The 13,746-nt window shown below is 41.6% G+C and overlaps 1 protein-coding gene across 3 annotated transcripts in view; it reads right to left on the bottom strand.

Moving 5' to 3' along the window:
• LOC125887131 (homeodomain-interacting protein kinase 3-like) overlaps positions 1-9,059 on the bottom strand; it is a 32,592-nt gene extending 23,533 nt beyond the window's left edge. For all 3 annotated transcript variants that reach the window (XM_049573692.1, XM_049573693.1, XM_049573691.1), the window contains exons 1-4: positions 8,686-9,059; positions 4,374-5,410; positions 3,890-4,081; positions 3,581-3,762 (exon numbers count right to left, since the gene is read on the bottom strand). In XM_049573692.1, coding sequence (XP_049429649.1) covers positions 3,581-3,762; positions 3,890-4,081; positions 4,374-5,408 — 1,409 coding nt within the window. In that variant the 5' untranslated portion in view covers positions 5,409-5,410; positions 8,686-9,059. The remainder of the gene's footprint in view (positions 1-3,580; positions 3,763-3,889; positions 4,082-4,373; positions 5,411-8,685) is intronic.
• Between the last annotated feature and the right edge of the window lie 4,687 nt (positions 9,060-13,746).

The following is a 13,746-nucleotide window of genomic DNA, read 5'->3' on the forward strand; positions in this document are numbered from 1 at the left end:
GCTGGTGGCCAAAGGAAAGTACACCGGGAAGTTACACTACGCAAGATTTCAGGTCAATTGAGCTTTGTGGCCCTTGCTGGTACAGTTAATAATCTTGACACTCCGTGTTTCCATCCTCAGAGAATCTTTTTAAATCACATCTGAGTTTAGTTATTGTGTAGCATGTTAGGGTACATTGTGTAAACTACATGAAGCACCCTGCCTTGGCAGCTGTTGCACAGACACAAGCACACATACAAGCACACCCAGGCACACACAGGAATGTCTGATGTTTTTTCCTGGATCTAAATGTGGGTTTTCACATACCACATTCTTCCCTGGCCCTCTGTGTCCTGAGTGACCTCCCTAAGATTCAGTGCCAGTCCATTTCAACTGCACTATGATCTCAGCGTTGCCGATGCTACTCAAAGACAAAACACACACAAGCACACATGAACGCACACTCATACACACTTAACCAGGTCAACTGCAGAGCAAAGCCTTTATGTTATGTAACAGCTATAGCTCCACTCTCCTCGGCTCTGAGAGGGGGGCCTCGACAGTGGCATGGTTCGTAAAAAAAATGGAGAAGTTGCACCCAGGGTTAACACGGACATTTTGGTGCTCTGAGACTCTTCGTTTTTACATTTGGTCTCAAGGAGTTTGCTTCAGGACAGGAGGCCCGTGATTCATACACCACAAGCAGAAATTACACTTAAAATAACTAAGAAAATGTGCTCCTTATAGGACAGAGTGTAAGGATGGATGTGTACTGTCTATAGCTGCAGATATACCCAGTATCTCAACAGCATTTGTCACAACGTTTTAAGAGTTAGCAACAGTTTATCTGACTCAATCAGCCGACTTGCTGAAACTTGCTTTTTAGAGCATAGGTGAATGAAATTGCCAGCTAGTTGTTCAGAGGTTTATGAAAAGGAAGTACTTTCCTTTGAGACAAGCATGAACGTCATTAAACATGTCATCTGCCAGTAACTTCCACTTGCCAACAAGTCCACAATGACTCATCCACAGTTTTCAGCACATTTCAAATGAGAGAACAAGTGATTTTGTTAAATGCATTGTGTGGCATAATGTGAGCTTACGGTTTAGTAACGTAAGTTCTTTTGCACAACGATGCGTCTTGAAGTTCACAATCCTGTTTGCGTTTCGTAAGCACATTCTCCCTCTCACCCCAGCATTCGAGACATGCCAAATATTTCATGACGCCGTTCCTCGTATAAACATCTCAGTTCCTCTACAAGTTATGCAATAGCAGCAGAGTTTAGGGCGTGACACGCTGAACACAGATCAGACATACATGTATGCAGGCATGGATCCAAAAACGACAGAAAGAGAGAAAGACGTGGGGGGACTATGCACTTTGTGGAGCTCCCTGTGAGAGTGTGCAGGTTAATAAAGAGCACTTCACATTACATAAGAAGAGCAAAGGCCTAAACACATAAAGCTGGAGAAAGACTTTACTAAACCCTGTGGGAAACATAGAGACACACACTCATAAACAACTATTACCCATGGGACTAAGTCAGCTAAGTGTGTTGGCATATCACAATGACATGACATTTCACTGCATGACATATCTGATCTTCCTAAAAAGTACTCTGTCCTGTCAATCTAATTGCTGAACATTTTGTACAATTTGAAACCTGCCAAGTTTCCTCTGAGGTGTGCAGCTTTTTCTTTCTAGTGGTTGTTTTTCGTTTCTCTAGAAACAAACCTGGCTACAAGTAAAAATAAAATACATTTCACTTTCACCTGTGGGCTGTTTCTTCTAGGTCAATAGTGTAATGTGATCTATGTCTTATCTTAAATTGCTAAAAAACCTAATCAACTATAAACTGCCAATCTGTAATCTGGCCTCCACGCCTGAGCGAAAAACAACAACAACTGCCCATGTTTTTACAGCACAAAATAGCCATTCTTACACAGTAACACCAAATATACTAGATCCTCAAAGCAAAGTTTCAGAACAAAATTAAACATGGTAAATGGACTGCATTTATGTAGCGCATTTCTAGTAGGGATGCACCGAAATGAAAATGTGTGGCCGAAGCCGAATAATATTAAACACTTGGCCGAATACCGAGTTCTGAATACCGAATATTGTTGTTTAGTTTTTCATTAGTTTTTGCAGATGAACCCCCTCCAGATTAGTGTTGTCACGGTACCAAAATTGGATCCCACTGTACGCTACCAATGAAAATATCATGGTTCTGAGTAGTATCACGATACCACAGCAAAAATGAGGCAGATGTGCCTTTTGTCATTTATAAAAAGATCACTTTTCTATAATACATCAATGATATTTCAGTGGAATAAATTACTTACTGACTTATTCATACTTCAAAAAAAGCATCAATGAGTGATGAACATAGGAGGGGATCAAAATAAAATAAATAAATAAAATAAGAATCAACCAGCCAGCCTCCTCCCGACAGTCCCTTCATAAGTAAAGAACAGTCCCTAAAGTGCGGTGAGGTTTGTGGGCCGTGAAGGGCTCGTTTCTCCTCTGACACGTCACATACCTGTGTTCGGCTGGCTCGGCTGTTCAGGTACTTCTGGACAGTCATGACGCCAAGAAGAGGATATTATTGGAGCCGACTTCTCCGCGCCGGTAAGCCGATGGCCGCCGTATTTGACAGGAATACATTACTGTCTGTGTCTGTGACCTCCGTCCAACCCACAATCGGTGGGATTCGCCTTTCGTTTCTGCTGCTGGTTGACATCTGTAGGCTGCTCACACAGCGTGTTGAATGATTTACGCCTATTTTGCTTGCTCAAAACTATTTTTAGTCGCAAATACGAGTGTGGTGACAGACGGATCGCCACACTGCCGACATTTTACTCGGCCCGTCACAGCACGCTGTTTGATTGCGTTATCAAAACACACCGCTATTATTCAGCCTTGCTTTTAACTTATTCCACCGAATACCGAATGTGTGTTTTTTTTTGCAATATTAGGCCGAATATATTCGGTTACCGAATACTCAGTACATCCCTAATTTCTCGTTTTAGCAACCACTCAAAGTGCTTTACAACACAGACACCATTCACCCACTCACACACAAATTCATACAAAGGTGACCAACACTAAGCAACAAGGTGCCACCTACTCATCAGATAACATTCTCACGCACACACACAGCAATTTGGGGTTCAGTATCTTGCCCAAAGACAATCTGACCTTCCGATTGGTAGATGACCCCTCTACTTTCTGAACCACAGCTGCCCTGACACTGTGCTTATCCCTGGATATGGGATACATAACTTAACTATGCACTTCCTCATTGTAAATATGGCATTTGGGTTGTAAAAATGTCACTCTGAATCTGTAGTCATTTCTGAACTGGCAAAAGCCAGTCAAATGAATCTACCCAATCACAGCAAATTATTTTTGTGGGTTTTAAAAACAGCTTTGATAAGTAACAGAGAACAAACGTAACATAACAAGTGTTACAAAGTATGAACAAGTATGTCAGTCAACTCAAGCATCACCCACTGCAGGGTGGACTCGGCTCCACTAGTTTTGAATTTAGTGAATGATGGATTATACAGAGATCTGACTGAAGGTGGAATTACTCACCTGTAGTATCTGGACTGCAGATAAGTGGAGCAGACAGCCTTGGAGACATGGCTGGCTGAGCCAAAGTCAATGACCTTGACTCTGTAGGGCTGCCTGGAGGGGTCCACCAACATGATGTTCTCTGGCTTCAGGTCAGCATGGATCAAACCCAGACACTTCAACTTCTTTAAGGCCGTTGCCACCTGCAAAGTTTTACATATATAAAAGCAGACATGTCAAGCCTCAACAAAACACTGTCTTCTATGAGCGTGGGTACTATATCTGCATGTATGGGTTATATCTGCACGTCTGCAACATATGTCGCTTTACCTGCTGCAGAATGGGCCTGATGATTTTGAGTGGCAGTGGACTAAACTTATTCTGTTTGAGGAAGTCATAAAGATTTTGCTCCAGCATCTCAAACACCAAGCAGGTGTGGCTGCGGTGCTGAAAGCACTCCAGAGCACGCACCACATTGTGCTCATCTGCATTTTCGCTGCTCAACCGGGCCAGGATCTCCACCTGGAGGTTCAGGAACAAGAGAGAAAATAACACAGGTTCAGTTCAGACCAACAGAGCATAAAGCAAACACTTCTTTGGCATCTAGAAAGATTAATCAGTCTCTGTCGAAATCAAAAATAGCAAAAGGAGCAGTGTTTCCGTTGTCATGTGCTGATGTGACACTCCAACAAAATAGCAGTCACAAACAACTAGGCCACCATACAAGCATTTTTTTTAGTTAATCCACAATTTCAACTACAACACTGAAGATACATTTTCTCTATTAACAAAACAAAATGACATAAATACTCACCTCTATCTGTCCCTGGCGTGCATAGGATGGATGGTTCTTCAGTATTTTAACAGCCACCACTTCATTCGTTCCCCTCTTCCAGCACTTAACCACCTGACCAAAGGTGCCACGACCCAGAAACTCCAAGACCTCATAGCTGTTCTTCAAGGAGCACAGAACCTCGTGCTGAACTAACTGATAGTCACCATCTCCTGATCCAGTTCTCGTCACTGTAGCTCCTGCCACTGTCTCAGTGCTGCCATTAGGCCTGATTTCGGTCCCATCCACCCTGATTCCCATGCCGGTCACGGCCTCAACCCTGCTGTGTTGAGAGGGCAGTGCCCCTCCACCCCCTACTCTGACAGTGTCTGCATTGTTCCCGGTGCTGGTTTGCAACATGGCCACAGGGGGAGGAAGTGAAGGTAGAGCAGATACCTCCTCCACTATCTGCATGGTTCTGACGCAGTTGTTCGCCCGCAGATGTTCTCCACCTTCACCTTCCTTCTGTTCACATCTCTGTGTGGCACCTGTGTCTACAAGGCTGACGTATCCTCCTACCGCTTGAACTATCCTGTTTATGCCCTCTTCCTCCTCTGCTCTGATACAGGCCCTCCTTAGTAGCCCGCAGTCCAAGCCTCCTCCTGATGGAGTTCCACCACTGTCTCTACGAAGCCTCACTTCCTGTGGGCCTCTGCTCTGGCAAAGAGACTCCTGGATCCCAGCTGGACCTTCTCCTTGCCTCTCCCAGCTCTCTTGTCTCTGTAATCCTACAGTCTGCAATCCCCACTCCTCCCTCTCTCCAAGCTGTAGTCCCCTGTGAAGTCTTGCTGAATCAGCACCGGTTGAGGATGGGATAACGTTGTTGGGATAGGCAATACCGTAGTTGACTCCGATCACATAGGTCTTGGACGTGGGTCGGTGCTGAAAGGCTCTGCTGGTGTTATTACTGCGGTGAGCTTCGTCTTTGTGTCTGCTCGTACCACTGCTGCTGGTTCCTAAGGCACTTGTCTGAGCTGAGTGCAGGTGTGATGGGTAGACCAAGACTTGTGAGGCCATACCTAAAGGAAAAAGATAAATAAAACACAGCCCACATGTATCAGTTTAGTCCAGCAAAGTTGACAAAATTAAGTTTCTAGGCTTAGGATTTATCTACAAGTTTACTTGACATGCTGAAATAGCTTACACGACTTGTAAATATTAAAATGAAACATTGCTTAAAATCATGGTACAAACACTCGACTAACCACAATATTGCGTCCAGAGAGGCAAAGTGGTTAAGAGCAAAGCAGCACCTTCCCTATCACCAAACTCCTGAGGTCTAAACTGTGGTCTAAGTAAAGCAATCATAAAAGCTGCCAAAGCCAATACACATCTAAGCCATCATGTCATCCTTACTGGAAAGGAGAACTGGCTCACTGTAATCGGAGATGGGGGAAGCCCATTGCATCTCTGGCCTGTCCCTGCAAGCTACACTGAAGGGTCAGTTTCACACCAAGTAGAACCGCAAAGCAAGCAGTACACCAGGGGGAAATGAAACATCATGCTCTGTAACTCAGTGACATGTTGCACATACACCTATGCACCTATGCACTGAAACAACTGTCAGATGATAGCATTGATTAATAAACCTTTCTGTCTGACTCTACTGAAATACTGTGTAATGAGCTATGCATATTACTATTGTCATTGTTGACAAATAAGATGACAACCAAGCAACATCCTCAGCTTTGATCCATTTCAAAATAGAAGTGTAACAATACATCAATCTGGATCAATATGTTGATTCCATGATCAGCTATGCAACATTATTGATGCAACGTGAAAATATCCCATACAGATCATCATCTTTAAGATATATGCCTTTATTTTGAAATTCATTTGGCACGTCTGTGTCACCATTTGCATCCCAGAACACCTTGTTCCTCAACATTCAAACAAGGCTAGTGGCGTAGCGCCAGACATATAATGGTAGGCAGCAAGGAAAAAGACAATGAGGATATTTACTGATATCATCTCATATTGATTACAGGCCACTGAATTAAACTGAATTGCAACCATATCATGGCAGACTTTGTGATATCAGCAAATATTGTATCACTGTCCAAAGAATCTTTATGACATTGTATCGTGATGCAACTTGTATTTTACATCCTTACTTCAAAACCCAAACCTGAGTTAATCAAACGCTGAAGTACATTCAACCAAGGGAGCCCACTATGACCTGTTCTGGCTGCTGTTTTAGTTTATGGCATGTGCACTATACAGCTGATTTAAATGATATAGTCATTTTCAAATGAGTCTACAGAATGAAAGTACTTGTTTATGTATTCAAATCAGATTTTTAAACAATATTCAAACATTTAACCACAACTTTACATCTTCTTTTTAAAGTGACCCAAGTCTGACATCTGAAGTGTACACTCCAAACAACCCGCATGAATACACGAATATGGTTCAGATGTCTTATAAACACAGTCAAATCATTATCTGCAATGGACAAATGAAAGAGAATGGTCCTGTCTTTAGCCCCTGGTAAGACACTAGTATAGTTACTAACTCTATCTGATAGTAGAAGACACAAAAAGAGGAAAAAAGCACAGGCAATTCAACCGAATAAAAGTGACCAGGAAACTCAGATCTGTGAATTTAAATACAAGTTTCTTTTGCGATACCAAATTCATGGTGTGTTTAATGATACCATATGTGATACCAAACCTGAGGAAAACAATAAAAACATCAAATCCATGTGTTTTTTCAACAGCTAACAGTCAATATTATCTGATCATTGCCACACATGCCAGTCATGTAGGTCTGTGGCTATAGAGACAACTTGCTTTCATTTGGCTGATAATATGAAATGGAGAATGTCATAGTTAGGGTGTCACACATGACAAAGTATATCAAACTTTCAACAATAAACAATTCTTTTTAAATTTTATTCATTACTTTCAAGTTTCTCTCCAAGTTTTTTAAGGAACATTCCTCTCCTTGCAGCAAGTCATGGCACTGTGAGAAAAGGCAGAGGCCAAGCCTGTCAGGCACACTTCCTGAATATTTCCAAACAGAGACATAGACTGTGTCTGACTGGGCCAACAACACTCAGGTCAGGTGATTCCAGTTTTAACGCTACTTCACACATGTTACAAAAACACACTTGTGAAGCTGGTTGTCTAAGGCACACGTTTTGTTCTACAAGAAAGGCCTGCTAAGAGCCAGTAGCCTTCCTAACTTCTGACGCCTTCACACACAGGCTCAGACAGGCCAAGGGGTGTGCCTCAACGTCAACATGGCAATACAACACACTTCATTTCTCATGACTTGTAGGGCTGTTGAGTTTTATCTGATATGTTGCCGACAGACAATAACAAACTCTGTTATGAGCCAACTTTTCTTTAAACCATTAACTCCCTGATGCAACTGACAAAAGTCACTTGCAATAAGCAAGAGAAGCACCAATATGACTTGTGTGGTCACGGTGGAAATGATTCACCCTCTGTATGCCTGGCAAGGTGTCATACCCATCAGTCAATAAGGGATACTGGCATAGGCACAGCTGTGATACCTCCTGCCCTATCCTCTCACTGCCAAACTAGGAAGCCTGATACCCCACAGGGCTACAAGATCCAAGCCTGAAATGGAGAGCCATGACACAGACGTGTGTGTGTGTGCATGTGTGTGTGGTGTGTTTCAGTGTTGTAAAGAGTGCCAGCTGTATACGCAGTTTGTTACTGATCAATCTAGGAGACAGTTAACATATGGGAGGGGTGGTGTGTGTGTGTGTGTGTGTGTGTGTGTGTGTGTGTGTGTCTGGGGGAAGGGCAACACCAGCCTAGACACCTGTTGAAACTTATGTTGCAAGTGACAGGCAGCATAACAATGGGTGTGTTATACTTTGTGGAATAGGTCAGAAGTGACTTAAATGTAGCTTAAACAACCAAACTGGCCAAGTTACACTTAACGTTACTGTAAGGCAATTGTTTTTGTCTTTTTATGGTTGCCCAATCGTAACATTTTGGCTATTTCCATATATTTTCATGGTAACAACGTCTCACAAAATACTTAGTTTAAGTTACTCGAAATCAAAATACAAACAAGTGCACGCTCTCAATAGACCCCTGAATAACAGCAGTTCGCTGTTAGCTCAAACTAATTAGCTTTCGCTGCTAACATTTGTCTGCAAAGGGGAACAAACTGAAGTTGGCTAGCTTACCAGTTAGCAAACACGCTAGCTACGAGCGAAGTCATTTCAACGTTCAAATGATATAACAGACTAACATAACCGTGATACTGACAACGTGTTTGACAACCAGTTGAGTTAGATATAATGACATACCTTCAGTAAGACCTATAAATTGTATCACCCAGAGCGTCAAGGAACAGGCTAGCAACGAGGACCCGCACCACAGTCAAATCCTGCAACGATGCTGCTGCTGCTGCTGTTGCTGCTGCTGCTGCCATCTTGTTCAACGACGAGGAGAGACCGAGCGACTTTTCACACATTTGAAGCTTCAAATTAACGCAAATAACTCGCTATTCCGAAAGCCAGCCACGAGCCATGGTTTCCACGGCCGTCCCAGGTCTCGTCGAGCGTCGCTCCTGTCTCTATTCAGGACGAGGAATCGCTGTTTCTAAACTTTTGCATGTTAATACGCCGCGTCCCCGACAAAGATAGCTGCTGGCTGCTAGCTGTTGCTGCTGCTGGTTCGGTAGCTTGTTGCTTCTCCGCATGTGTGGAATGTTGGGGAGGGAGGAGGGACAGACAGAGAGTCTATAAATGTCACACTGTCACAACTGAGTAAAAACATTTGACTTCCATTATGTTTGAACGTTACTCCATTAGATAGGCCTACAATTAGATTTAACACAGTAAAAGTTTTTTGTGATGTGTTTATTTAATCATCTTCTGAACTGAATTTAATAATTCATATGAATTTACTGAGCTCCTTCAAAATCTGCCTACATTTGTCCAATTATTGAACTACAGCTCATATTTTCATGCACATGGCTGGATTTGGACAGCTGTCCTGTGTCTACATTTTCACTGCATATCAGCTTACTTTTGGTAATTTGATTATTACAATATCATAAGGGAATTTTTGCATGAAATTTGATATGAACCGAAGATGGTTCTACATTAATGCTGTGACTGTGTCTTTTAGACGGGAAAGTACTAGTCATTTTTTGTTTTTCTTGTGCTGGCATTGTGCATAATTCCAAATAAAACTTCATTTATTCAAATTGCTGCAAACAAACTGGTGCAAAGAAAGCCAGGTAGTGTTACACAAGGAAACTGGTTGTTTTGGGGTTTCTGGTGCACTGGTGCTGCCATAGCACCCCAACACACCAGGAAGTAATTGAATGCAGACAACATTGTCTTTAAGAGGCTGTGGTGCACTTCTTCTTCCTAAGCTACCCTGGAGGTAGTGGTGGAATCTCTCGACACTAGACAACCAGCCCTAAGGCATACATCAGTACCAACCATACCAGTATAGCTTGTCAGAACGGTGGCTAAATAACAGTCCAAATTTTGGCGAGGGAGCAACAGGCATAGCCATTTTCTAAAAGGTCCCTCAAACTCTGACCTCAAGATGTCTGAATGATAATGGGTTCTATGGTTACTCACAGGTCTGAACCTAAATTCAAGAAGGCTTGTTCCAGGAAATGTTTTGTTCCCACAGTTGCATGCTTTCAACACAAACCTGACACACAGTATTAAAGCATGACAAAAGCTTATTCAGAGCTAACGTGAGTAGACAGTATAACAGCAAATACATATTATATTTTCACATCATCTTTTAGTAATGTGGACACCAAACACAATCAGGTAGTGACACTAGCCTTTGTGAGATACCAGAGACTTCCCTTGCTCTTGAGCAGTGGTGCCCCCAAAAGAGGGGCCACAATTGCTCAAGCTATTTGGATGAACATGGGTTCCATGGGTACCCACGAGTCTCCCCTAAACTTGAGAGGGCTTGTTCCCAGTAAATGTTCTGGTCTTTTTCAGGAAAAGGACAACCAGTGTATCTAAAGAACCATGAACCACCAAAAACATATAGATACACAACACATTAAAACCAGATTGTTGTGTGACTCAAAATGTTAACTGTCTGTGCACATCAGATAATTAGTAATTTTAAGTGTAAAATAGGAAACCAAAGTATATCTGTCTGTGATTCCTTAACACTCCATGTTTACATAGTTTTTTAACCAGCCTAACATTCAGTTATTGCTTTTGGTTTTGGTGTGCCACCCCAAAATTTTCAGTGGCACTGCTCTGTTGATGTGGTAAACATGACATATGCAGCCTGTTGTGTTGACTGTCATGGGAAGGCAACAGGGTACAAACTGTACAATGGCAAAAGTCATACCAATACAGCAAATTTGAGTTTGAGAGAAACAACGATAATTCGTATACACTTAGTTTAAGTGTTATTTACTGAGGGTATAGGATCGGTAATGTCAAACCATTCAGTGAAATGTGTCGAGAATGTAAGGGAAGGGTCTTGCAGGACTTTTTCACAACAGACATTTTGACTGTGTCACTATTACTAATATCATTTTCTGTACTTTTACTGTGACGTGTCAAAATGTCACCTGTGAAAAAGCACTACTAAATTATGAAGTCTACAAAACTAAAAAGGCGGGCATGTTAGGTAGAGATAGTCCTGTCATTGCCCTTACATCAGGCACTGGCCTAACCGCAGTTGGTATTTGGGTCTTGCCACGTAACTGCCCACTGACTGGGTCAAATGCAGAGAGGGCCTTTCACCACTGCTCAGTAAAGTAGAACTTCATACTCTCATGTGGCTTACAACACTGCCACCCATAATTAAATCATATTATGCCGTCAAATACTCATAAAGCACAGGGCCCCACTGCTAAACAGAATTTAACAAGTGTGGACAAACGTCTCATTGAATCAGAAAAACGTGCAAGAGCATTGTTTGTTGGAGTAAGACACACACGCACCATCCAGGAATGCAAAGCTGAACTGGGCCAGCTTTGCATTTTAATTGAGTTGCACAAAAGATCATTAAAATTTCATGACACACACACACACACACCTCCTAAACTTGCACCTTCGAGGAGAGAGTTGCCACAGTCAGCTGGGCACAAAGCTCAAAGACATCCTGCCCCAGCACACACACAAACACAGATAAAAACTGAATGAATGTTTTTCTTTTTTGACATCACAGACTCAAGCAAATTCATTGTTATTCAGGACTGTACATGTGAGCAATACAACAGACCATAATCAAATGTAATACTTTACCTCTTTCAAAATAAATTACCTAGCTCCCAGGGGACAGCAAACTCTTAGGCTGTTTGATTCACCCTGTCTCATCATCACGTTGCATTTATCAATCATTTAATTGTCACATGGAAACTATACATAGTACAACTCCAGTGAAATGGGAAGTTGACCTTTTACAGTCAATGGGCCATCATCAAGTGAGTAATTTGGAAATATGCCCTTGTGGAGTGAAAGTAACAATTCACTTGTTGCTCATTAGCGCCTGCTATGCAATTATTCTGCTTCTAGTTACTAGGAAAGATACTAGAATATACTAGAATCTAGTGTATTCATGATAAACTGTTCATAAGGTTAATTGGAGTTCTGGCTCCACCTAGTGCCATATATGTAAACTACATGCAAGCAGTATGGTGAAGATACTGATGGATCCTCTGTTGTTTTCACACAATATTCGTATAGTTGTCGAGAAGAAGCCCACTGAAAGAAGTGAATGTCACCTTATAAACCTATAGAAGGTCATTAATGTAAAATGATCTAGTTGTTTATTTCAAAAAAGTGAGTTTAATGTAGAACTGCATTACCCAGTTTCACCTGGCTCTCTGAAGTCACTCAGGCCAAAGAACCATTAGATCCCTCTAATCAAAGCTAAAACTCAGCCGTGTGGGACAAACAATGCTTTATTGGCATGTTGAATGAACATTCAAAGACAAATATCAGTGTAATTGATGGGACCAGTCAATGAACATGTGTCAGTCATTTGGGGAATAGGCAATGTCATTCTGCTTGGAGGAGAGAAGAAACATTACAACTACTGTAAGTATTCTGTGGTAACCACCTCAAGTGTGTAAAACATTAAACAAAGCAAAGTGTTTGTCAAAACTAAATATTCTTATCATCTTATAAACCGTCAGAAATGTTATAAATAAGCGAACATATATCAAAAACCAAGTAACAATTAAAGACAGCAACAGTTCATGTTGGTCCATAACACCAGTCTGGCTTTCCTTGAGTACACATCGATTTATCCTGGTCTTTTCCCTTGTATCTAATATATTGTCAAATATCTTGGAAGAACTGTCTCTGTGCACATATAGTGGATACAAAAACCAGGGGCTCTGTAGTATGGTCTAGCCCACTGCTTCTTTTCAGATCTTTTAATTCCTTATGAGCCAGTACAGAGGTTCAGAAGCGATGCATTTCGATAAACAAGCTGTGTTCAAAACATTCTCTTCCAGTTTTAATTTAGGCTGGTAGAGACTCCAAACAGACTTGGTGAAGATGCTTCCTCTGAGTATCTACTGGTCCATGTGCACAATTACAAATCTAACATATGATTTCATGTTTAATACACTGGAAGAAATGCATACCCAAAGAATTGTACTCATCCAAGTAAATCTGATAAACCAAACAAGAATGATTTGATTTCAAGTAAAGATGTAAAGGTGTAGCAAGTCTTTGTATCCACTGTATATCTTACAGTTGTGGTGTCAAAGACAGCATGCAGTCAGCTGTTGTCTAGTTCATTCTCTTTTACTTGGGTGAGCTGGATGTGTCACTAGCAGAGTTTGAAAACTGTCATGACCCTAAAGCTGTTACTGAATATGGAGAAACGCTCCGCCAAAAATTCTATGACCGATGCATATTTTGCGCTACTGTCTTCGGAGTAATTTGTCCCAATTTATCAATGTCTTAAATTAGGAATAACTCCCAGCTCTGCCAGTATTTACTGTAGGAGAGCCCAAAAGGGGTTTTACCTGGTAAGAGTTGTCAGCAGATACTAGTGAGGCACATTCTGCTCAAGGAGAGTTGTTCAGGGAAAACCTGATAATCTAGGTTATATGCTATTCCACTTCAACTACATCCTTTGTAAACTTGTGCGCCCTTAGGTAAGAGGGAACATTTTTCACAAATACCATGGCCCTGCCAAATCTAAATGAATGCATGAATGAAAAAAAAACAGTTATTTGCATTAATGCGGCTTGTTTTTCCATTACTTCAGTTTAAGTGGATTACTGTAAAATCTAATTATTTATTAATGTCAAAGTGGTTGGTTGTAATTTCGTGACCTGCGTGTGTTCCACTTTGCATCCTGTAAAAGTTAAGTAATACAAATGTTTCAGTTTCTGTCAAAATGGTATC

The sequence above is a fragment of the Epinephelus fuscoguttatus genome, linkage group LG4, assembly GCF_011397635.1.
Source record: "Epinephelus fuscoguttatus linkage group LG4, E.fuscoguttatus.final_Chr_v1".
Classification (NCBI taxonomy): Eukaryota; Metazoa; Chordata; class Actinopteri; order Perciformes; family Serranidae; genus Epinephelus; species Epinephelus fuscoguttatus.